Source organism: Squalius cephalus (genome assembly GCF_949319135.1).
Source record: "Squalius cephalus genome assembly, chromosome: 15".
Taxonomy (NCBI): Eukaryota; Metazoa; Chordata; class Actinopteri; order Cypriniformes; family Leuciscidae; genus Squalius; species Squalius cephalus.
In genome coordinates this window covers 22,373,777-22,400,218 of record NC_137136.1, presented here as the reverse complement: position 1 = coordinate 22,400,218, position 26,442 = coordinate 22,373,777, and the positions used below count along the sequence as shown (strand labels likewise).

The window sequence follows — 26,442 nt, the reverse complement described above, 5'->3', positions numbered from 1 at the left end:
CCGTTTCCAAGGTTACTGTTGGTAATACACTAAGACGTCATGGTTTGAAATCATGCATGGCACGGAAGGTTCCCCTGCTTAAACCAGCACATGTCAAGGCCCGTCTTAAGTTTGCCAATGACCATTTGGATGATCCAGAGGAGTCATGGGAGAAAGTCATGTGGTCAGATGAGACCAAAATAGAACTTATTGGTCATAATTCCACTAAACGTGTTTGGAGGAAGAAGAATGATGAGTACCATCCCAAGAACACCATCCCTACTGTGAAGCATGGGGGTGGTAGCATCATGCTTTGGGGGGGTTTTTCTGCACATGGGACAGGGCGACTGCACTGTATTAAGGAGAGGATGACCCGGGGCCATGTATTGCGAGATTTTGGGGGAACAACCTCCTTCCCTCAGTTAGAGCATTGAAGATGGGTCAAGGCTGGGTCTTCCAACACGACAATGACCCGAAGCACACAGCCAGGATAACCAAGGAGTGGCTCTGTAAGAAGCATATCAAGGTTCTGGCGTGGCCTAGCCAGTCTCCAGACCTAAACCCAATAGAGAATCTTTGGAGGGAGCTCAAACTCCATGTTTCTCAGCGACAGCCCAGAAACCTGACTGATCTAGAGAAGATCTGTGTGGAGGAGTGGGCCAAAATCCCTCCTGCAGTGTGTGCAGTGTGTGCAGTGTGTGCAAACCTGGTGAAAAACTACAGGAAACGTTTGACCTCTGTAATTGCAAACAAAGGCTACTGTACCAAATATTAACATTGATTTTCTCAGGTGTTCAAATACTTATTTGCAGCTGTATTATACAAATAAATAGTTAAAAAATCATACATTGTGATTTTTTTTTTTTAGATTATGTCTCTCACAGTGGACATGCACCTACGATGACAATTTCAGACCCCTCCATGATTTCTAAGTGGGAGAACTTGCAAAATAGCAGGGTGTTCAAATACTTATTTTCCTCACTGTATATATATATATATATATATATATATATATATAGTGAGGAAAATAAGTATTTGAACACCCTGCTATTTTGCAAATGTAATATATTACAATTAAATTAAGTATAAATAATATTTTTTTTTTACATTTTTTACATTAAACATAAATTATATTTCAGGGATTATCAGGGATTAAATGGGTATAATTCATTAAAAAAAAATGTTGGAGTAACACATTTTTAAAATGTAGTAATTTTCTCCTCGTTTTTTTATTATTATTCCAATTCAGTATCCTGTCGTGGCCAATTAAATTCAAACTCATGAATTCAAAGGGAGCCCGTTTTAAATTCAGAACTCTGTTTCTTCTGGAAATAATGTACTGTTAGAAAATGTTGAATTATATTAAAATATATTGTGGTAAAAAACAAAAAGTGTGGTAAACACAAAAGGTTTATTGTATGTTATATAATATGAAAATCGCTGTCCTCATCTTTGTTCATCAGAGGCATTTCACAGTGTTAGCAGTCAGCACACCCAGCCCTGAGACCCTCAGCTCCATGTTCGGCTCTATCCTGGGCTTCCACCTGCAGAGGTTGCCTTTCAGCCCGGCTGTGGTGAGCAGTGGTCCAGCAGTGGTGAAAGCGGCTGTAGCCCTCCATGACCGGGTGATCCAGCACTTCCTTCCCACCTCAAACAAGTTTTACTGTCTGTTCAATCTGTGGGATCTCTCTCGGCTGTTCCAGGTAAGCATTCCCTCTGTGCCCTCTGTATAATGTTGAATTAGCCAACCCTTTTTAATCTGTGTACGCATGTCCACCTAGGGTCTCCTGTTCTCCAGGCCAGAGTGTGTTAGACAGGGTGCGGATCTGGTTCAACTTTGGATCCATGAATCCAGAAGAGTATATTCAGATCGCTTTTCTGAACCATCCGATCTCCAGCTATTCCGTAGGTTGCAGACGGATATTGCACGACAGACCTCCGAGGTAAACTAGCACACTTTACAGTTTAAGTTCTCTTAGGTTTTTTTTACTTTTTTATTTCCAAACTTTTTCTTATTTCCAAAATATGCTTGTTTCTGACATGTAGTCAGTTTGAAATAATATAACACATACCAGTTTGAACACAAAGCAGCATAACGGACTGTTTTTGTACGGATAAAATAACTGCAAGTGGATGACACCGGAAGTCTTGCACATTCAAGTTACTCACTCACTCTTACATTAAAATGAAGTGAATAAGAAATACACCAAAACAATGTATATAAATAACTAAATAAAAAAATACTAAAAATAATAAACGCAATAATTAAATATTTTTATACCATGGTGGTCTGGTTGAATACTCGATTCTGATTGGCTGCAGGGTGTCCATTAAAAAGTGATAGAGGACACCTAGTAAAGGAGTTCTGGTGAAACTGACTGTTTACCGTTCGATTTAATATTAATTTAATATTAATATTGACATTTTATTTATTAATAAAATTAATAAATAAATGCGCTGGCTACATCAGCTGTGAGTAACCATAGCAACAGGCAGTCAAAGTATCTATACGGACTATAAATCGAGCGGACTATAAATATCTCCGGTTGTTAAATATACCGTCAGGCGTAACCAGGGAAACCAAGTTATTGTTTGTAAAAACTTTAGATTTCGATTGTAAAACTAATTAAAATATAAACTAATGTTTTAAAAATGTGTTATTTGGCAAGTGACCATGGTATAAGCGGGTTAAAGCCCTTCGAGGTGTCCATTGTCAGGTATTAATGGACTTCGGCGGAGGCAACCTCCGCTGCACGTCGGACGGTACACGCCTCGCCGTCGTCCATTAATACCTGACAATGGACACCTTGTCGGGCATTAACCCTTACATAATTACGTTAAATTTTTATATAAATGTATTTAAAAGTAATGAATAAATTAATAACAATGTAATTATAATTACTTTAATAATTAAATAAATTAAACGTATACATATTTAAAAATAATAATAAAAAACAGAAATAGATAACAGTAGCTGCGTTTTTGCCAGAATGATGCAGAATGATGGTTAGTATGCGCCAACAGCGGGAAACTGTTTATTCGTGCAGTCTGCGCATGTCAAAAGATCAAATTCAGTTTTACTTGCCGTTCATGTAAACACTATGTTCGGATTCATCAATCGGAATGAAATCAAAACAAAAAGTCTCCATGTAAATGTAAATACACACAACAAATCTTGGTTTCTGCTAAAACTACTATAAACTATTCTGATTGCTGCTTCACTTTGAAGCTATCAAACGATCATTAGTAGAACTCCAGACACTCTAAGTTATCTGAAGTAAATATATATCAGTTCATATTATTGTTGCTTAAAATGTAGTTGCCTCTATGTGTCTCTTTAAGGAAATGGAGGAAGAGGCAGTATTGCAGGAGCCTCTAATATACCTGCACAGCAGTGTGGGATCTGCAGAACCTTCCTACATGCCCGTAGCTGGATGGGAGCAGCTCAGCTGTATCCTCAATGAGGCTTTGGACTGTTACAATGAGCTCCACCCTGCCATGAGCCTGGTGCTGTTCCAGGAAGCCATGCAGCACGTGTGAGTGCTACGCCTGCAGTCTGTGCTTTAGTGAATACAGATTTAACTGAAATTACACACACACGGTTGTTTTGACTGGCTTCTGCAGGTGTCGGATCAGTCGCATCCTGGGATGTCCTAGAGGCCACGCCCTGCTCGTAGGTGTGGGCGGCAGTGGCAAACAAAGCCTGACCCGCCTTGCCGCCCACCTCTCCAACATGGATGTGTTCCAGCCCACCCTCAGCAAGGGATACAGCATGCAAGACCTAAAGGTAACATCGTCCACAGACTTCGCTCCAATAGACTGCAAAATACAATCACTGTCATACAAGATGAAAATTAGAAAACCACATACAGCAGAAACCACAACAAATGTGACTATGATAATGTGCCAAGCGGTCATAACCCACATCAGCCGCCCAAATCATAGTACCCATCACTGCTGTTAGGTGAGGAGAAATCTAAAATGGTGGTGATTCATTACCAGAGATCAAGCTTTCTTTTAGACAACACTTTCCCTGATCAATACCCCGTCCGGCTCCATCGATCTCATTTAGTCCTGCCCGGATGCAATGGGGAGTAATTGCCAGATCCTATTAAAGAACCAAGGCAAATATTTCAATGCCCTATTGATGAGGCCGCTGCTATCATTTCATTCATCAGTGTGTGGTAAATCTGAGGCCAGTTGACCGAGCTGCATTGATCTCTATACACTGTTTGATGCCCTCTACACCTAATCATGAAAAGACACTTCGTCCTGATTCTATGCATATATGTATATGTGCAGTCTCACATTTTGGCCTAAAAGAGGGTATATTTATATAAAAGAGAGTCAACTTGTACTTTTTTCCCCTGGTGCGGTCACATTAGCTAAATTTCGGCTACATTTTATGGGCAAAATGGTCCATTAACTGTTGTCAATAGTGTAGGAATGTATGAAGCACAGCTCACACAGATGTCACTTTCAAAGCAAACAGCTTTCTTTCAACCAACTTTTAGGGTTTTTGACAGGCCTGTCAATTTACTTGCTGTTGTAGGAGTGCCAACATGTTGATTCTGGAGATTTTTAATTAAAGCCATTTTTAAGTGAAAAATCAGAATAGTGACAGAAAATGATTGGAAGAAGAGGGCGGAATGAGATCGGGACATGGCTTGGACCAGATTCAAACTCAAATCTCCCAAATGAGCACCATAACTCAATGTATCTGAATGTTTTAATTCCAGACTGATTTTGGAAGTTTCTTTTGCTCTTTCCATATTGGTAGTGTGCTCAACTACCTCTCATGTATTTTCAGGTGGATTTGGCTGGATTGTACATGAAGACGGGGGTGAAAAACATCCCCACAGTCCTGCTCCTCACAGACGCTCAGATCCCAGAGGACAGTTTTCTCGTCATCATCAGCACCCTGATCTCGTCAGGTCAGACCCTCCCGCGCACGCACACATTCATACACGCCACAGGGGGGCTCATTGTGTGTTGGTCTGATGAATGGGAAACATATGTAAATGGAGTGGGGCCAGTGAAGTAGATTAAGGGTGACTGGAACAGGCCTGCGTGTCATTGGATCAAGACCCCAGAACACAGATGGTGGCTCTCATCCGTCACTGATGTCAAGCGCAGAGGTCGGAAACCCGCTTAGGTCTCGATCCAGAATAAAGCGGCAGATCATCGGAGTAAACAAATGTAACATAATTTAACTGATGCGTGTGTAATTGATAATGCTTAAATGCTTCAGAGTGAGTTTATTCTTGCATGCCATTAACAGTTTGTTAGAATAGCATTTATTTGTCAGTGTAGTAACTTCCGTAACACAAGAATATAATTATTATTTATATTTATTTTTACCTTTTAAATTTTAAAATTTTATTTATTTAATTAATTTAGTGGCAATAATGATAACATCTAATGATAAATGGCAACGTCTGCTAATGTTCAGCCAAACAGATTGGTCGAGCCTACTGTATGTATTGTCAAGCCATTCAAACAAACCAATTAAAACACCCTATCTGTTTTCTAAATGCATATTATAGATCATATTTGTGAAAAATTCATTCTTGCATACGTTTCATTTTTAAAAATGTTTTGACCTCATAATACGTAATCAAAATGTCCAAGTGTCCAAATGTCCATAACCAGACCTTCTGGTGAAAACGACAGACTTCTCCATTCATTTATTCTGTTTAATCCCTGCAATGCCTCACCTCCCTGCCAACCGTGGCATAGAACCAATCCCCGCTCTACATTTTTTCTTTTTCGAAAATCTGTTACTATTTTAGTATACTCCTCACTTCAACAATAACAACACTGCTTAATTATGTCATTTTTGGATAAATACTACTGTATCTAGAATACCTAGTAACATTAACAAGTACCTAAATGTTACTTGCTCAATGTAAATGCATTCATGTACGTGACCCTTTTAAGTGAAATGAATGTGTTCTGTGGCGCTCTGACTCCAGGTGAGATCCCTGATTTGTTGAGTGAAGAGGAGGTGGATGGTGTTAGGAAAGCTGTGAGGAGTGAGTTGCGGGAACTGGGCCTTCTGGACAACTATGAGAACTGCTGGAGCTTTTTTATGAATCGAGTGCGACAACAACTCAAGGTCTCACTGCAATGATTGTGTCTTTTTTTTTTTTATATGTCTGATTTATTTAGCATATCTTGTTTGGATTATATATAAGCATCTAAAGTGTGTGCATACTGTATGTGTGTGTAGGTCGTGCTCTGCATGTCTCCAGTAGGTAATAACCTGCGTCTACGTGCCCGCCGTTTCCCAGCCCTGCTGAACTGCACCACTCTGGACTGGTTCCAGGAATGGTCCCTGGAGGCCCTCCAGTCTGTCAGCTTGAAGTTCCTGCAGGACATCCCAAGTATTCAGGTAAACCCGAGCTTCAGTCAGTCAGTGGAAGTAGCTTCATTGGATTTCCACACCAGTACTTCATCTATAAATGCTCCTTGTCGGTAAAAGTTTTGGCTACAGCTCTTGCATAGTCATGGGATATCCCAAAGGCCCTGATATACTCAGGGTAAAGATATTTTTCATTCTTCGCTGTTGGCAAACGTCCCGACATTGCCCACTCTTCTGGGAGCGGCATTGAGGTGAATATGTAAATATATGCCGCATGCTTTCGTCTCAATAACAAAAACACAACAAAAAACGACAGTGGTGAGAAAACAGCAGTTCAAAAAGTATCTGGTCAACCGGAGAATATTTCCACGTCAAAGAAGGCTGAGCCTCAGAGCCACACCTACCTATGTAATCGGCATGGATCATAGCTCGAAGGTGTTTACCAGCTGGAACTTTTCTGGAAAATTCCCTGGCAAGCTGTTTCGAACTCACAAAACAAACTCCAAACAAACTTGGTTTTGGATTGATTTAATTGATTTTCACACCAGTTCATTCTGGCCAGCTCATCCAAAAATAAAATGAAATTCTCAACTTTTCATTCCAATCCCATATGACAAACAGACATGTTGGCCACTTTCTTCCATATTATAAAAGCAGAGGGCAAGATTATGACATGATTTACACGTTTGGGTGAATAGTGGTTAAACAGGGTGTTTGTAGTCTTTCTGTCTTTAATAATTAATAAAAATAAGTTTAATTCTCTTGTTTCTATTAGTTTTTTAATGCCATATTGATTTATAATTTACAGGAAGTTGTTTTAATTCTTTCAATTAGAAGGCTTAGAAAAAAGAGGTTTCATTTATCATCGTACAGAAAAACGAAAAGGCTAAAAGACACTATAATTCTTTCGATGAGTGTTCTCTCCTCGCATTTACATGTGCACCAGATTCCTCATCATTAGCTCGACTCTGAAGTGAAGACAAATGGCTGATCACATGCACAGTGAGCTCAATGACAGATGCAGTTTCTCTCTCTTTCGGCATTGTTGTTTTCCCTGCACCAGTGGAACGATCACTAAGCAGGATCATTTATGCTAATAAAGCATCAGTGATTAATACACACAGACTGACCCCCAGAGAAGCCACAGCTGTTTCAGCCAGACTGTGTGTATGTACTGGAGTTTGTACATGAATGTGTGAGTGTGTTGACTCGTGGCCAGCTGTGGGTTTGTTTCCTATTTGTGTATTTCACTCAGTGCTGGACTATAATGCTGGAGTTGAATTTAGGGATTTCAGTCAATTAAAATATGTTATCACAATTAATCTAAAAATGTTTGTAGATAACACAATGAGTTGCTTTTTAAGGAAAGTTAAATAAATGATTTGCCTTTGTGTAACTCCGCAATTTGAGTGGATGAGAGAAAATAATCAGTCAACTCACTTGCACAGCAAAAATCTTCTTTACTTTGCAAACTGCATCAAAACACACAGTAAATGCAAAACGGGAACTTGCAAAAAAAATTTTTTATAAAAAATTATAAATAATAAAAAGTATTTAATAATAATAATAATAATAATAACACACAGTAAATGCAAAACAGGAACTTGCAAAAAAAAAATCTATAAATTATGAATAATAAAAAGTATTTAATAATAATAATAATAATAATAATAAGACGAAAACAATTCAATAGAAACGACTTGCCTTACACTTTATGAATGTTTTTGCCATTGTCCTGCAGTTCTTCACTGGTATTGAATTTCAATGAATAAAGATATTTTGCTCATGGGTGATATTCACATTTACATTTACATTTATTCATTTAGCAGACGCTTTTATCCAAAGGGACTTACAAATGAGAACAATATAAGCAGTTAAACTAACAGTATGACAACAATATGAACGTGCTATGACCCTTCTCAGTTTAAGCTAACGCAGTACATGTAAAAAAAAAAAAAAAAAAATTAATAATTTATTTTTATACAAAATAGAAGAGAAAGTGTTAGTATTACTGGATCAAGTGCTGCCGAAAAAGATGAGTCTTCAGCCGTTTCTTGAAAGTGGCTATGGACTCAGCCGCTCTGGTTGAGTTAGGCAGATCATTCCACCAGCAGGGAACAGTCATGGTAAAGGTCAGAGAAAGAGATTTTGTGCCTCTTTGAGATGGCACCACAAGACGTCGTTCGCTTGCAGAGCGCAAGTTTCTGGATGGCACATAAGTCTGAAGTAATGAGTTTAAGTAAAAGGGAGCAGAGCCAGTGGTTGTTCTGTAGGCAAACGTCAGTGACTTGAATTTGATGCGAGTGGCAACTGGCAACCAGTGCAATTTTGTGAGGAGAGGAGTGACGTGCTCTCTTCGGCTCGTTAAAGACCACTCTGGCTGCAGCATTCTGGATCAGTTGCAGAGATGTGACAGTGCAAGCTGGAAGACCAGCCAGGAGAGCATTACAATAGTCCAGTCTGAATAGAGCAAGCGCTTGTACAACATTAGGAGGATCAGGCCCTTCCTATCAGAGCATGCTACACAACTCCTTGTCCAAGGCAAATCTACATGACTGAGCAGTTTTAGCAATGTGGTCTGAAGTTCAATTGATCATCAATTACAACTCCAAGGTTCCTGGCTGACCTTGATGGAGTTATGGATGACGAGCCTAGCTGAATGCTGAAGTTGTGATGAAGTGTTGGCTTGGCCGGGATATTTCACTTGCTGAGCGTTGATGACAGTTAAATTTCACCATACAAACAATGCAAATGACTTTTACTTTTGTTAAACATTTGACTGGGTTTAGTTTTTAATTGACTTACTTATAAGAATAACATTCTTCATAATTTATTCATAAATGGGTGGTACACTCAATAAATACAGTAAAAAAAGTTCTGAAAAAATACAACATGTAATATGTGTACTTACTTGCATTCACTTTAAAGCCGAATAAGTTTTAATAATTTGTGGTTATCAGTTACATTTTTAAGTTAAGAAATTCAAAGTTTAAGTAAGCAGAACTGGCAGATTTTTATTTTGTACTCAAACAATTTAATTGCTCTTAACTTGAAATATTTGAGTAAGCTAATTCATACATTTAACTTAAAATTATCATGTCATCTCAATTTAAATATTTTTAGTAGTGGAAACTTGGCTATCTTAAACTAGCTAATTCAATAAATGCTAACTTGCTAATTGGTAACACAATGCTTTGATTGCATTAGCATAGCACAGCAATGAGTATGATATTATAAAACATAACATATATTTGTTCTCAAACCAAGCTCATGCTCCACTCGTCACCATGATGGTAGCCCTACAAAAAACCCAACATAAAATTAGCATAGTAAAACATTAAACTACAGAATCTCCCACTTAACTATAATCTTGCAAACATTTTTTTTATTATAATTTACTCTCCCTTTTGATTGTCATGGCAAAGCATGCTGGGAAATAAAAATCCCAGCCCAGTTTCAGTTAAATAGTTCATAAAACTCAAAACACTGAAACAATTCAGATTACTTCAAATGTGTCAGTTTTGTGAACTGAAAAAAAGAAGTTCCAAATACTCATACAAGTTAATTCGATTGAACAATTTTGTTTCATTTAAGATTACCCTACTTAAACCAGTTAATTATTTTGAGCATTAGGGTTTATAGTGTTTGTGTTAACATATTAACTTTGGTAACCCTATTTAAATTGCATCTCTGAGAAAAGTCAATATAACTATTTATATATATATATATATATATTTTTTTTTAATTAATCTTTTATCTTTTGCTCTTGGATTAGATTCATGACCAAATCCCACCTTTGTGCAACATTTATCTTAATGCATTTATGAGTGTAAAATTACTTTATTTCTGACACAGGTAACAGTGACCTTTGAGTTTAAGAGATTGATGGATTATTTACATGCATTTAACTCAATATGCTGTTTATCAAATAGCATTAAGTCAGGTCTTCATTTATAACAGTCTCTTTTTTCTTTTTCTTTTTTTCTTGCCAGCCAGTTACATGTAAATGTTTTATTGCTTTTCAGTGAATTATGATCTGTGTCCTTGCATCTTTTAAAATGCGTTTGCCTTTGTGTGAATTGATCTTTAACGGTCTGATAAATGAGTCAGTCATCAGACAGCAGTGCGCATCATAAATAACCAATAAACAAAACACAACGTGCAGTCTCAGAAAGTTAGAAGCCATGTGACAAACACCTCGCCCTACTTTACACAGGGTGTCACCAGCCTCTGGCCATTATTTTCCCAGCCCTCTACCAGCTTAATCTTCCCTCCTGCGTCCTGCACTTAAATTTCAGATTGAGTAAGTCCAGAAGCCGGCAAAAGACTTACAAACTTGGAGATGAATTCTGGATTTATGAAGATGATATTTCAGGGCCCTTGACAGCCGAGGATGTTAAAGAGCATTTAATCTGAACAGGTCCCTCTCTTACCCTCTCTCCCCACTCTTTCTCTCGTCTTTACAGCCAACTGTTCGGGAATCCATCAGTCTTTTCATGGCCCACGCTCACGTGAGCGCCAAGCAGGTTAGCGAGCGTTACTGCTGCAATGAGAGGAGGCACAACTACAGCACGCCCAAGAGTTTCCTGGAGCAGCTGAGACTTTACGAGAGTCTGCTGGGAAAGAGAGAGAGGGAACTGCATCTGAGACACGGCAGGCTTCAGTCTGGCCTTCAGAAACTCAAGACGACTGCCTCTCAGGTGTGTAGAACCCATCGGCACCACAGTTCTTAACCGACCCGTTTGGACTCCTCAAGGCTGGAGTCGTGGAATTGTGTAGGGGATTTAGTTACTGCTAGTTAATATGTCCAAGATCACTCGCTGGAGGCTGAGGGACTCATAAACCTTGAGTTTGATAGTCTGATGATTGCTTGCCTTTGTGATATAGTGTTTAGTATTCAAATGTTGCAGAGGTTTTATCTGATAATGGAATCTAGATTAAAAAAACAACAAGTTGCTTTTACAACTTTCAGCAAGTCGTAAAAAGCTTTTTGCAAGGTCTTGGAGAGCTTTGATTATGAGATTAAATTTGATCGTGTGTTGGATGAAAGTGATCTAAAGTAAATTTGTGAAATTTTACCGTTAAATGTCTGAGACGCATTGAAAAATCGAATGTAAACCTGTAAATAGATATAAAAAAAATGCTGTTTCTTTTTAATTGTTGATTCAAATTTGTACTCAGATTGGATTGTTGGTGATGTAATTTATTCAACAGCAGTCAACATTTGAAGTGGATCAAAAAAGTTCATCAATACCCTTTTTTGTCTTGGAACTTTGTTCAAAATTCATGTATAACTTTGATGAAAGGTTTTGATCCACTTCAAATGTTGACTAGTGTAGAATACCGTTCAAAAGTTTAGGGTCAGTTAGATTTTTTTATTTTTTATTATGGTCTCTTAATTTTATCAAAATACCAAAAATATATTATATATGATCATAACAACAAAAAGCATAAAATAGTAATATTGTGAAATAGTGTTACAATTTGAAATAACTGATTTATTTTAATATGTTAAATACAATTACTTTATTCCTCTGATGGCAAAGCTGAATTTTCAGCATCATTACTGCAGTGTTCAGTGTCACATGATCCTTCAAAAATCATTCTATACACTGATTTGGTGCTCTTATTATTATTATTATTATTATTATTATTATTATTATTAATCAATGTTGAAAGTTGTGCTGCTTTTTTTTCAAGGTACTTTGTCTAATAGAAATTCAAAAGAGCAGCATTTATTTGAAATTGATTTTTTTGTTAATTATATTATAAATGTTTCTACTGTCACATTAGATCAATCTAATCTGTCCTTGCAGAATACAAATATTAATATCTTGAAAAAAATCTTACTGACCCCAAAATGTATATGTTGTATAGTTAATTAAGAGCAGAACTCTGCTTCCTGTATTAACCAGTTCTTATATAAGGTAATTATGAATAATTAAGAGATTATCTTATACTAAATGTAAACTTCATATAATCACATCAGGTTGAGGATCTGACCGTCAAGCTGAACTCACAGGAAGTGGAGCTGATGTTGAAGAACCAGGCCGCTGAGGCTCTCATGGCCAGGATTGGCCTGCAGACAGAAAAAGTGAGCCAGAAGAGAAAAGATGCTGACCTTGAGGAGCAAAGGGTAGAGAAACCAAAGCCTTACAGCTGGAGGATCTGAGATGTGTCTTTACTGAATATCAAGATGGTGCTTTAATATTTCCACATTAATTATGAGAGTGCGTATTCATCTGCAGGTAGCTGCCATGCAAGCAGAGGTGTCACGAAGACTGAGGGAATGTGAACGTGATTTGGCTAAAGCTGAGCCTGCTTTAGAGGCGGCTACAACTGCACTCCAAACACTCAACAAGGTAATATTTAAAAATGTAAAAAACTAAAAAAAACTATTTACAATTTATGTGTAAATGTAAAGTTTATACACTACCATTTTTTATTCAGAAATGGCACATTTAATTGATCAAAAGTGACAATAAAAACCTTTATAATCTTACAAAAATTTCAATTTCAAATTAATGCTGTTCTTTTGAACTTTCTATTCATCAACGTATCCTTAAAAAAAATCATGCTTTCCACAAAAATATTAAGAAGCACATATTAGAATGAGTAATGATGCTGAATATTCAGCTTTGCCATCACAGCAATAAATTACTTTTTAGAAAAGATTTAAATAGAAAACTGTTATTTTAAGCATAACATACTTTTTTTTTAATGGTGTGTTTGTGTGTGTGACTATGGGCCTGTTTACACCTGGTCACTTCATGCATTTTTACTGATCAGATTGTCAGCTGTCTGATTTATCAAAACAATTCCATTTACACCTGGTCACATAAATGTGTTTTCACAAAACGGATATAAATCCGATCTTCAATTCCTGCGCTATATGCAGATTTAATGGAGTTCATGTCACCGAAAGCAACAGATATGAGCTGCATTTATTAATCATCAGCTAATTTCAAAATCAAAGACTGCAATAGGAGAGAGTGGCAACAAGTCAAGTCACCTTCATTCATATAGTGTTTTTAACAATATAGATTGTTTCAAAGCAGCTTTACAATGATAATAGGAAATCAAAGTAACAGAAATTGTTTGGCTTTACAGCAGCTCTAGAATAAAGTTATTGTCCAGCTAAAGTTAGTTTTGACTGATTCACTTCCATTGCAAAGATCATTAGTTATTAACTTAGACTCCTAACGCTAACATGACACCATTCCAACAGAAAACCCTTAACACGCTCCGGCCCGCTCATTTGCACAAAACAGTGCCTGGCTACAAAATGAAAACGCTGATGGCGTGCACATGCGTGTTACGTGTTTAGTCTATAGGTTTGCACGTTTGAATATATATATGTGCAGGTGTGTAGTCTTTCTTTAAAAAATTGACCTCAACAAATGACTTGTCTGGCCTTAAAAATGTATAATACAGAATTATTTATTGCTTCTGCGTAGCCATGTGAACTGGAATTATTTTGACAACGTTTTATCTGTAGAGAGGTAAAGGGAAGGGAAGGAGGCCTTCACAGGGAAGAAACTAGTTGAGACTTCAGGTCTGCGTTGTCGTCGTGTCCAGGCGCAGGTCCTTCATCCGATTTGGATACGGCCTGGATCCGGCGGACTGCGGTAAACCTCGGGATAAACAGAGAGACTAATATTAGTTAAGACGCCATTCTTCTTATGATGTAACAAGTACATCAGGATTTATGGGAAGTGTTCCCAGTTCCAGCTGACCTAATCTATGCAGCCTAACACTGAATTATAGAAGTCTGTAATATGTTATGTGTATGCTAGGTTAAATAGATGTGTTTTTAGTCTAGATTTGAACTGACAGAGTGTGTCTGCTTCCCGGACAATGTTAGGAAGATTGTTCCAAAGTTTTGGTGCTAAATAGGAAAAGGATCTACCGCCAGCAGTCGATTTTGATATTCTAGGTATTATCAACTGGCCGGAATTTTGAGATCGCAATAGACGTGACGGATTATAATGCGTTAAGAGCTCGCTCAAGTACTGGAGAACTAAACCATTTAATGCTTTGTAAGTAATCAGCAATATTTAAAAATGTATACAATATTTAATAGGGAGCCAATGCAGTGTTGACAGAACCGGGCTAATATGGTCATACTTCCTGGTTCTGGTAAGAACTCTTGCTGCTGCAAAGATGATTGTGTGTTAAGCATCTGCGACTTACTTTCACTTTGTGATATGTGGTTTCAACAACCAGATGCATTTACATTGTCCAGTTTTGTCTGTAATGCGACCCAGACCTTGTGCATTACATTTGTGTTAACTACATTCAAGTAATCATTTCTGGGTCATTTTGAAATGGAAATGTTGCTATTTTAAAAAGTAATTTCAGGTGAATTTGTGGGAAATGTTGTGTCCTGTGCCTCATACATCACAGCATCCACCTGTTCAAATATTTGTTACCTGAATTTGATGGTTTAAAGGGGCAGTTCAGTTTTTGCTCGATGGTGTTTTAAGCCCCCAATGGCTCCTTAGAGGCAGCTAACCCTACCCTCAACCTTAAACCTACCCATCCCCTCGCTGCCTGGAAGGCGCCGTTGGGGGCATAAAACACCAAACACCTCAGTTTTTCTTCCTCCTTTGTGTCTTTTAGGTTAACCTGACAGAGTTAAAGACGTTCCCGAATCCCCCGGAGGGTGTGATTAACGTCGCCGCGGCTGTGATGGTGCTGCTGGCTCCACGCGGGAGAATCCCAAAAGACCGCGGATGGAAGGCCGCCAGAGTCTTCATGGGCAAGGTGAAGGCATTGCTCTGTATGACAATAACACACCCAGTGCTGTCTGATTCATGCAAGTGTAATCCACAACCAGCCCTTGACCCGCAGACCCCGCTAACCTGGTACAGTGTCATGAATACTCCATGTTATGAAAGCACTTCTGTGGAAGAGAATATTAAATACATGTCACATGAGATAGAAATGGAAATATTAGGGAATGGTTGATTTATGAGGTCAGCATGAAGGGGAGGAGAAGGCTTTTGAAAGTGTGTTGTGTGATACATCAGATGGATAAAGAACTAGGATGCATATTCAGAGGTTGCAGGTTGAGTCCTAAATAGGAACGACCCAGGAATGAAAAAAGGTCATAACTGTGCTTTATTACTACTGTGCCCTTCAGTGCAACACTTTACCCCAGATTGTTTCATGTCCAGTGTTTCATGTCCATTTACTGTTCTTTAAGATGCTTTGAAATAAATGTGTGTGCAATTTAATCTGTACTTGATATGTTGTGTTTACCTAATTTCCCTAAATTAGTTTTGTATTTTTGTATCTTAATGCACTGAACTATATATACACTGCAATGCAAAAGTTTGGGGTTAGTAATTCTTTGTTAGACATTTATAATGTTACAAAAGTTTCGATTTCAAATAAATGCTGTTCTTTTGAACTTCCTATTCATCAAAGAACCCTGAAAAAAACATATTGCAGTTTCCACAAAAATATTAAGCAGTACAACTGTTTTCAACATTGATAATAATAATAATAAGAAATGTTTCTTGAGCACCAAATCATCATATTAGACTGATTTCTGAAGGAGAAATAGGCAACATTATAGTTTTTTTTATATATATATATAATGATATATAATATATAATAATGATGTAATCACTCTCTTTATCTGTAGGTGGATGACTTTCTGCAGGCACTACTTTCTTATGATAAAGAGCACATCCCTCAGTCCTGTCTGAGCGTAGTGAAGCAGGAATACCTGAGAAACCCAGAGTTCCACCCCGATCACGTCCGGACCAAGTCCTACGCAGCTGCAGGCCTCTGTGCGTGGGCCATCAACATAGTGCGCTACTACGAGGTGAGGAAGTGTGACACGTACAGGACTAAAAACACATGAAAGTATTTAAATATGAATATTAATGCAGTTTCGTGGATTTAAATTCAATACATTTGATTATATTAATTTTAACAATCTGATTGGTTAAAAAGTTTTTTTAAGAAAAATAAGCTAACTTGTACAATCAATAAATAATTATTTAAAAATATTAAGCTGTAACTTTCTTTAAGCCAAAATTGGTTTTAGCTTTAAAATGACAAACAATCATTAAAAAATTAAATATATGAAATATATAGATATTAATTCAATTTGAGGAATTTAAATTCAGTAATTAATTGTTTTAGCTTTAATTACATTTAAATAAAATGCATAAAGAAAAGTCTAACTTCTAAATGTAATAAAGAATTCATAAATATAATTTAAAAATCCTTGGGAAATATTTAGATCAAATTAAGCTCTAACCTTTTTTGTCAAAGTGGTTTTTAGGTTTTTGTTTTAAAAATCTAATAAAGTAATATTCTTTAAGAAAATGTTGTTTTTAACTTTAAAATTACAAAGAAGCAGATTTATTTTTTTATTATTAATTGTTTATATTAATATATGGATATTAATGCAATTTGAGGAATTTAAATTCAATAAAAATATTGTATTAATTTTAACAATATTTAAAATAACATACAGTATTAGATTTTTCTTTATATAATTAATTGTTTAAAAAAATCCTTGGGAAACAATTTGAAAATATTGAGCTGTAACTTTATTTAACTCAAAGTGGTTTTTAGCTTCAAAATTACAAACGATAATTTATTTCAAGAATTCAGTTTTTGTTTGTGCACATGTAAGGAAAGAGAATGTTTGTTTTTAAGGTTTATTGTGAGGTTGCACCAAAGCGTCTGGCTCTGGCACAAGCCAATACCGAACTGGAAGCTGCTACTGCAAAACTGCTCAGTGTTAGAAAGAAACTGGAAGTAAGTGAAAATGATCTCTATTTTATACAGTAAAATCCAAGCAGCATAACCAGTCAATAATACTTAATATAGATATAAAGTATTTGTATCTCACAGTAGCTTTGTGCTGACAGGATCTGGACAGGCATCTGCAAAGCCTAACAGCTCAGTTTGAGAAGGCGGCGACTGAGAAACTGTGCTGCCAGGAGGAAGTGACACGCACCAGCCAGACCATTGAGCTGGCCAATCGGCTGGTGGGAGGCCTGCAGGTACTGGCCGGCTGTGAGAGGAGAGGGTCTGGGGTTATAGGAGAGTGCACAGGCAGACCTAATCTCAACATGAGTTTGGCTTCACTCAAAGGGGAGGAGGCCATGGCTTAAATGTTTGGCCAGACGCTGAGATTGAGCGCTCGGAAGGAAGGGGTGCACCACGGCAAATGCACCATTGATCTGGGCAAGGGGCTAGATGGCTGTAGGCCAGTTCGGGACAGTGAAACAAGAAGGGCACATATTCATCTGCTGTCTATTTTCCTGAATGGGGAGATCAGGATAATTGGTTTATGAGGGATGAACTGGATTTGTGTGTACATACTCGACTTTTAAATGGTTTTCTATTTTCTCAGTCCCTGTAGCTTTGATCATATATATACATCCACGTGAGATTATCTAAAATCTTTAGCACTGGTAATGCAAAAAATAATAGCATAATGTTTCTTTTAGCGCTTTTATTTAAAATGTTCGACTTTCTTATTCAGAGAAATGAATAGGGCTACAATGGGACAGCTTGGCTTTTAAAAATATCAAGACAAATGATTTGTCTTTATGCCATTGACCTGGAAGCAATAGTGTTTAGACTAATAAATCAGCCCGTCTATATGTAATCATTAACTTACCTCAAAGCCTTAACAGCTGTTGGAAATTAAAAACGCTTCACCCAGGACTGAGTGATATTCCAAGCAATCCATAATGCATTAGGCTAAAATTATAGTGATTTTTAACTGTCGGGGAATTTATTATGCGACATGTTCTAGAAGCTCGGCCCCTGCAAAAGGAATGTCAGATAAGATTTATCATTGCAGGAGCATCTCTGCGATATTATTGAAGTCTTAAATGAGTACTAAATTGATGCTGAGTGAACATGTAACTAAACTTTCAAAGCCGGTTTAGGTGAATTGTGACTGTATACATTATCGCTCATGTTCTGTCTGTGCTTGATCAATTGCCGTTGGGTTGAGAGTGAGGTTTTTATCTGGGTCTGAAGGCTAGATTTGAGGTTGTAACACGCCTTTAAGTGTTTCTTCTCCTTTGTCTCAATCAGTTTGTCTTGATATTACTGGGCTCAGTGTATTTGCAAATATATACTTCGCTGTTCAAAAGTTTGGGATTGGTAAGATCTTTTGCTCACCAAGGCTACATATTTGGTTAAAAAAACACTGTGAAATATTATTACAATTTAAAAAACAATTCTGAAAAATGTCAGTATATTTTAAATAAGTAATGTCCATGATGGCAAAACAGTAAATGTTTATTATTATTTATTTATTTGTAACTTTTTTTGTTGGTTTGTTGCTTTCGAAACTTGATTTCGTGAGTAGAAATGTCAAATTAAAACATTTATTTGAAATAGAAAAAATAACATTTTACAAATGTCATATAACAAATGCAACATTTTAAAATTTCAATTTTTTTGTCACTTTTGATCGTTTTAATTCATCATTGTAGAGTTAAAGTACTTGACATACTGACCCAAACTTTTGAATAGTAAGGTAAATATTTGAATGTTCATTGAGGAAAATGTGTTTCCCAATTTTCATAACCAAAGTCTCATTTATAAGTCTTATGATGTCTGTTGTAATTTCACTTATAATTCCATTGGATTAGATACAAAACACCAAACCGATTGGTTTCTGCAAATAAATGAGGCTTAAACTTTTCTGAGCCATTTTGCGGTTTGTTTTAACTGGTCTTAAGGGGATGTGCATCTTGAATTGTTGTTTTGTTACATAATGTATGTGGCTTACGTTTCCAAAACAATTTTGCACCCACTGTATGGGTGCAATGTGTGTGTGTGTGATTGAGATTCACCCAGTCATTCTCTCACTTCAGGCAGAAAACGTGCGTTGGTCGGAGGGACAACTGGAATTGGAGTCTCAGCTGAAGACCGTGTGTGGGGATGTGCTTGTGGCTGCTGCTTTTGTCTCTTATGCTGGATACTTCACACAGCCGTACCGTCACCAGCTCCTTCACGGCGTATTGATTCCTTTCCTCCGAGAACTCCAAGTATGATTCCATTTCTTTCTTTTTTGTTAGTCACATAATATGATTAAATAACAAGACTTGGAATAGTTTATTTGCTAATATTATGGCTTATTTGCCAACTCTCGAGTTTTTTTTCTTTTTTTTCTGAGCTGCACTCCAATGGAGCGTTGAATTGAATAGCATCACTAACTGTCTTCCTCTCCTCACACCTCGTGATCCAGACCCCTATCCCGCTGACAGACGGTCTGGACCCTGTACTTACTCTGACTGACCAGGCCACCGTGGCAGGCTGGCAGAACCAGGGTCTGCCAGCTGATCGGCTGTCCGTTGAAAATGCAGCCATCCTGATGTCCAGCCAGCGCTGGCCTCTGATGGTGGATCCTCAGCAGCAGGCCAGCAAGTGGATCCGAAACCTGTTTGGGCCCAAACTGAGGGTGCTGCAGTATGGCCAGAAAGGGTAAAGTCATTTTAGTTTGGTCAAAGATTTTTTTAATATTAAATAATATAAAGAAACATAAAAGGCTGATTTGTCTTGTCCTGGACTTCACTGTTAATGTTATCATATAGGAATCTGGATGTTATTGAGCAGGCTTTGGCCTGTGGTGAGGTGGTCCTTATTGAAAACATCAAGGAGAGAATGGACCCTCTCCTGGAGCCACTGCTAGGAAGACAAACCTTAAAGAAAGGAAGGCAAGTTTAACTGTGTCATTTTTTTTCTTATATTATACCAGTGATTCTCTCATCGAGTGTATTGCAGTAGAAATTACTTAGAAAAATACTTTTTGGCATAGATATTTAGGGATTTTTATACTGAGCTCTGAAGAGCCCCAATTGTGTTCTGTGCAGTATGAAAACTAGAATGGAAGATGAATTGGGGTTGTGTGATTTGAATAGAGGTGGAGGCAGCGGTATTGATTCAGCACTCACAGAAGCTGATAAATGTGCATTTGTTTGCTCTTTTTCTTTATGTGTGTTGAATACGGATCAGTTTTAGGCAGCTAGAGTGTTGTGTTTTAACTCTGGGAGAACAACATTATATTATATTATATTATATTATATTATATTATATTATATTATATTATATTATATTATATTATATTATATTATATTATATTATATTATATTATATTATATTATATTATATTCAAGGATATTTAACAGGAAAGACAATTAAATATGGGGTCCTATCTAGTTTTTTTGCACTACAAAGGCAAAACAGTAACTATGACAAAAATAGTTTACAATTTCTTTTGATTCATTTTTATTAATTTAGTATCAATTTGCGTACTCAGTTTTCTCTGAATCTGAAAAAACTAAATACGTATGTCATTTAATTACTGAGTTTTGTTTTTTGTTTTGCACTACAAAAGTAAAATAATTTTTTAAATGAATCTCTACGTATTTGACGTGTAAATGAACTATAGGAGATACTGTTCACTTAATTCATATTTATATCCTTCAACAGAGCAATTTAAAATAATCAGTGTGATTTTCAGGTATTTCTAGGATGTGTAAATAGATGCAACACCTCATCTGTTTTTCTTGTTTTTCAGTGTTTTTGTTTTTCCCTTATTTATCACGTCTTTCTAGTCTTTTGTCCTTGTAGCATTGTACTACGGGGACACCTACAGTCCCACTCTTTTGACCCATAACTGTGGCCCGATGTTTAATTTGATTACAAGTTTATTCCAGCGCCTGACCCACACACCAGTCCATTCCCGTGATTAATCCGGCCCGGGCACGGCAGCCATGATGGATCTGGTGCAGCTTCTCGGATGAAGTTCATTAATAATTGGAATGTTGCAGAGTGTGAAGTAATGAATACTAATTATTCCTTTCATGTCTGACGGAGGAGCATGAGCCAATCCATCAGCTGGGACTTTAATTTGGTGAAGTAATGGTTCTATCAATAGTACATTAATTCCATCTTTTGAAGACATAAAGCCAGAGCGGACCCGGGCCTTGGCGGAACCTTTGGCATGAGAGCTGTTGCCGCTGGCTGACAGGCACAGGGTAATTAGGGAAAAATTAAAAGCCGCCACGTTTGGCCAGCCAGACCTGATTTAATTGAAATGCAGATTGGGATAAATATTGGCTGTTGGGAATATCATCTTCCAGTTTTATTTAACGCCTTTGCCTGTGGTGGCTATTGGGAGCATTTGTCATTCTTTTCTGTTTGCTTCAATTAGGCAGTTGGTGAAACTGGTGTCTAGTGTGGGTGGAAAGCGCTTACTGACTCTTGCGTAGATGTCGAGCTTTTTTCATAGAGCGCTGTTTAGTATGATTTAGTGTAGGCGTGTCCTGAATGCATAACACAATGTAGTGTTTCCACAGGTACATCAGACTGGGTGATAAGGAGTGCGAGTATAACAGCAGATTCCGTCTCCTTCTACACACTAAGGAAGCCAACCCTCACTTCCCCCCGGAGCTGCAGGCCCAGACCACTCTCATAAACTTCACAGTGACCCGCACTGGCCTGGAGGAACAGCTCTTGGGGCAGGTGGTCACGCATGAAAGACCTGAGCTGGAGATGATGAAGGTCAGTCACAGAAGTCACTTATAATGACTTCACAATGTATAAAGCGCTAAATAAACTACATTTACTTTGCCTAAAGGCAATAACAGGATTTACAAGGCAGATTAGTGTTAAAGTTTTTGGTAGTGGTTAAAGGGTTAGTTCACCCAAAAATGAAATTCTATCATTAATTACTCACCCTCATGTCGTTCCAAACCCGCAAGACTTTCGTTCATCTTCGGAACACAAATGAAGATCTTTTAATGAAATCTGAACGATTTCTGTCCCTTCATTTGAGCTTCCGCAATAACCAATGAGGTTCATTCTGGTGTTACGAGGCACGTTTGAGCTTCCGCAATAACCAATGAGTTTCATTCTCGTGTTACGCGGCACATTTGAGCTTCCTCAAGAACCAATGAGGTTTTGTTCTTGCGGAGTCAAGCAGGTTCAGTTGAGCTTCTGTTTGTTCGCTGATCAATGTTTATATGTGAATAAAAGCCTAAATTCAATCTGTTCATCAAACCCATAAGAACAAAAGTCTTGCAGGTTTTGAATGACGTGAAAGTGAATAATTAATGACAGATGGGTGAACTAACCCTTTAAATATATTCAGTTATGCATTTAGCAGACGCTTTTATTCAACGTGACTTACAACAAAAGAGGAACAAAAGCAATGCATCAAAGAGCCAACAATATTTGTAATATACAATTCCATGTTAATCTAGATTAGGAAACAAGATAGAGAAGCTTAGAAAATGCAGACAAACATCGAGTGTGAGTGTGTGGTTCAGGTATACCCTATGTTATATTGCCCCACAAAGATGGCAATATCTGAAATCCTTGTCTTCATGGGGATATTTTTTTGGCCCCAAGAGGAAAAAAGCTTATAAATCATACTAAGGGATGTTTTTTGAAAATGTAAAAATGCAGTTTGTACAGTAAAAAAATATTTTTCTATGGAATGTCTCCATAAAACATGAGAACCTAACGCGTGTGTGCATGCTTTAAGTGTGTGCATTGGTTTAATGGTGTGGGGTGGTTTAGTGCTTGTGGAAGAGGTGAAATATATGCAAGGAAGAAAAGTCCAAACACGATTCAGTATGTTTGGTGGATGATTCAGTAAGCAAAAGTTTTGAAATATGATTATATAATAAATATAATTCTTCACATTTTTTCCATCACCATGTGCTCTTTAGGGCTTCGTAAATTGGAGATTTTCAAACTTAAATCTTAATTTTTTATAAATAAATTGTAATAATTTTGAATGTTTTAATTATCCACTTTAAGTTGTTTTATATATTTTTCCTCTTGTATACTAAATGTAATCTCTAAAATGTAATTTTAACAAAACGACTGTCTACCAAGTACTAACATTGTCCATTTTTTGATTACTTCAGTTGGAGTTGAGCATTCAGCAGAACTTGTGTCAGATTGAGCTGAAGAGATTAGAGGATGAGCTCCTGAGCAAACTGTCCATAGCAGAGGGAAACTTCCTGCGAGATACAGCCTTGGTGGAACAGCTAGAATATACTAAGAACACAGCCAGACACATCCATAACAAGGTATGATACTCGCTGTCCATTTACCTCAATTTGTTGTTGTTTGCTCAGGTCCAATGTGTTTAAAATTGAAATGGTTGTATAATAAACTGACAAGTGTAATTACAACACTGAAATATGGAAAGAAACGAAGTGCCCATTCCGATAGAATGATTTCATAAATGGTTTAATCATTGAGAATTGAATATTCCAACAATGGTATGCTGTTTACAAAGGCTATTGCAGCTCGAGAGAACGAGATAAAGACCAACGAGGCACGAGATCTCTACCGTCCAGCGGCTGAGAGAGCCGCCCTTCTCTACTTCACTATTAAAGAACTCCACAACGTTAACCCCATGTACCAATACTCCCTCAAGGTAACACACTACACTAGAAAAAGTGAAAATGTACTGTTGTTGCCCTGAGTATTTCCTGCACAGCACCTACACTACCTTTCAAAAGTTTAGGGTCGGTAAAGTTTTTTAATGTTTGTGAAAGAAGTCTCTTACAGTAAGTACAGTAAGAACTGTAACATTGTTAAATATTATTACAACTTAAAACAACTGTTGAATATATTTTAAATATAATTTATTGTTATGATGGCAAAGCTGAATTACTCCAGTCTTCAGTGTCACATGAACCTTCAGAAATAAGCTAAATTTCTTATTATTATTAATGTTGAATACAGTTGTCGTGCCTAATATTTTGTAAAAATCCTCTTTTTTTTTTCTTCAGGATTCTTTGATGAATATAAAATATTAAAAGAACAAAATTTATTTCTAATAGAATTGTTTTGTAACAATGTAAAAGTCTTTACTGTCAATTTTGATTAATTTAATGCATCCTTGCTGAAAAAAGTCTTAGCGACCCCAAATATTTGAACGATACACTGCAAAAAAAAAAAAAAAAGATTATCTTTCTTATTATTTATGACTAGTTTTCCAGTACAAATGTCTAGACATTCTTAAATCAAGATGCATTTGCTTGAGAAGAAAAATGAAGATTTCAAGCCTTGTTTTCTGAAACAAATTATCAAAATTAGGTGAGTTAAAGCTTAAAACAAGAAAAAAATATCTGCCAAAGGGGACAGAAAAATAAACTTATATCAAAGGGAAAACAAGATTATTTTTCTCACCCCAAATAAATGAAGATGGTGTGATTTGTGACCCCAGACTGCATCACAAGTCAGATTGTGGATTGATATCATTCAAAAAAAATCACCCATCTCCTTCAGTTTGAAGATCAAGTTTTCAAGTAATGTTATTTTGAATCCTCTTTTATAATTTAAGGCCTTTAACAAAGTGTTCCTCAAAGCCATTGCGAGAGCTCCATGTGATAAAGACGTGTCGGTGCGTGTTTCATCTCTGACCGAGGCCATCACCCAATCGGCCCTTCAGTACACCTGCCAGGGGCTCTTTCAGAGGGACCAACTCACCTTCCTCACCCACACTGCCCTCCAGGTGAGTGGGACAGGACCCGACTTCAGAATAGAAACACCTCCCATCCACCCACCACCACCTCCTCCCTTCCTCCTCCTGCACTTTGTCATTCACATCAATCACTCCACATTTCTGCCCTTACATTAAGTTCCATTAGGCTCTGTCAGTGAAGTCGGGTCCGTTCCTATTGATTAACTCTCACAGCTCAGACACCCCTCTCCCTCAACTGGTCAGCTCTGACAGGAAGGTGGGCCGCAGTGGCAGAATGCAAATACCTGTCAGGACAGCACCTGTTTTCCCTGCTGCTGTCTGTCTCCACCACCTGTCCTTCACACGTCCACATCAAACAGAGTAAAGCTGTTCTGGGACCTGCTTGTCCTTCTCTGATGGATGGAGACATCTGTATTCAACAGACCTGAGGTCTAATGTCATCATTACTTTGTGCCTCTGGTGTTTTATTTAGATTCTTCTGACGAGGGGCTCCATTGAGGCTCAGGACCTGGAACTTCTGTTGCGATCTCCTGTAGAAGTTTGTCAGAGCAGTCCCGTCAGCTTCCTGTCTCCACAAGCCTGGGGTGCCATTAGGGTAAGGACTGCCTGTGCCAGGAAATCACTCTCTTTCATGTTTTCCGATGTCATTTAGCATTGCTTTTTAGAAAATTATCAGTCGGAAGCACCTTTTCATCCTCTAAATAAGTTCACCCACCTAGCCCAGGGGTTTTCAAACTATTTAATGTCAAGATATATACGGTATGTGAGAGACCTTTCCTAAAATTTAAAGGCAGCTAGAATTATATTTTATGAGAAAATATGAAGTGTTATTAAAGATGAGGCTAAGAAAATAGTAATTTCCATTTTTGTGTGAACTATTCCTTTTCCAGTGTACAAGGGCTCTTATTCTAAGTGTGAATATTTATAGAAAATATATGCAGGATATATGCTATAAATATAGGCAATATTGCAATGTTTTTAAATACTTTTGAGCATTTGTTAATTGCTGATTTTTTTTTTTTTTAAGTACTAAATCTCATTTCATTGCAGAGCTTGTCCATGCTGGATGCATTCAGGGGTTTGGATAGGGATGTGGAAGGTTCTGCCAAACGTTGGAGGAAGCTGGTGGAGTCGGAGTGTCCAGAAAGAGAACGTCTCCCTCTGGACTGGAAGAATAAGAGCCCCCTCCAGAGACTCATCATTCTCAGAGCCTTTCGGCCTGACAGGATGACCTACGCTCTCCGGTAATGAGTGTGCTTCAGAAAACAACCAATTTCAGCCTAAAATGTAACTTTACAAATCAGCTGGAGATGGCCAGGTTTGAAACACCAATGTTTTGGTCTTTTAAATATTGTCCTTCTGTATTTTCCACCATAATAGAAGTTTTATTGAGGACAGTTTGGGCTCCAAGTTTATGGATGTTGGTCGAATGGAGTTTGAAAAGTGTTTTGAGGAGTGCAGTCCCTCTACACCGGTGTTCTTCATCCTTTCTCCTGGAGTCAACCCTGTCAAGGATGTTGAAACACTTGGTACACAGAAAAAACATTTACACAAGACACTTAGCCTAACTTGTAATGTAATCAGAGTATTAACCTGA

At 37.4% G+C, this 26,442-nt stretch overlaps 1 protein-coding gene across 1 annotated transcript in view; it reads left to right on the top strand.

Moving 5' to 3' along the window:
* Positions 1-26,442, top strand: part of LOC307173007 (dynein axonemal heavy chain 11) — a gene marked incomplete at its 5' end in the record, with an annotated part of 68,798 nt that overhangs the window by 29,587 nt on the left and 12,769 nt on the right. The window contains 24 exons of the mRNA XM_079895802.1: positions 1,443-1,682; positions 1,761-1,922; positions 3,322-3,515; positions 3,604-3,766; positions 4,790-4,913; positions 5,955-6,097; positions 6,212-6,373; positions 10,810-11,043; positions 12,333-12,479; positions 12,592-12,705; positions 14,966-15,109; positions 15,996-16,178; positions 17,024-17,125; positions 17,239-17,373; positions 19,210-19,383; positions 19,584-19,819; positions 19,930-20,052; positions 21,697-21,901; positions 23,275-23,439; positions 23,652-23,792; positions 24,705-24,875; positions 25,318-25,440; positions 25,896-26,089; positions 26,226-26,374. Of these exons, the coding sequence (XP_079751928.1) occupies positions 1,443-1,682; positions 1,761-1,922; positions 3,322-3,515; positions 3,604-3,766; positions 4,790-4,913; positions 5,955-6,097; positions 6,212-6,373; positions 10,810-11,043; positions 12,333-12,479; positions 12,592-12,705; positions 14,966-15,109; positions 15,996-16,178; positions 17,024-17,125; positions 17,239-17,373; positions 19,210-19,383; positions 19,584-19,819; positions 19,930-20,052; positions 21,697-21,901; positions 23,275-23,439; positions 23,652-23,792; positions 24,705-24,875; positions 25,318-25,440; positions 25,896-26,089; positions 26,226-26,374 (3,928 nt within the window). The remainder of the gene's footprint in view (positions 1-1,442; positions 1,683-1,760; positions 1,923-3,321; positions 3,516-3,603; positions 3,767-4,789; positions 4,914-5,954; positions 6,098-6,211; positions 6,374-10,809; positions 11,044-12,332; positions 12,480-12,591; positions 12,706-14,965; positions 15,110-15,995; positions 16,179-17,023; positions 17,126-17,238; positions 17,374-19,209; positions 19,384-19,583; positions 19,820-19,929; positions 20,053-21,696; positions 21,902-23,274; positions 23,440-23,651; positions 23,793-24,704; positions 24,876-25,317; positions 25,441-25,895; positions 26,090-26,225; positions 26,375-26,442) is intronic.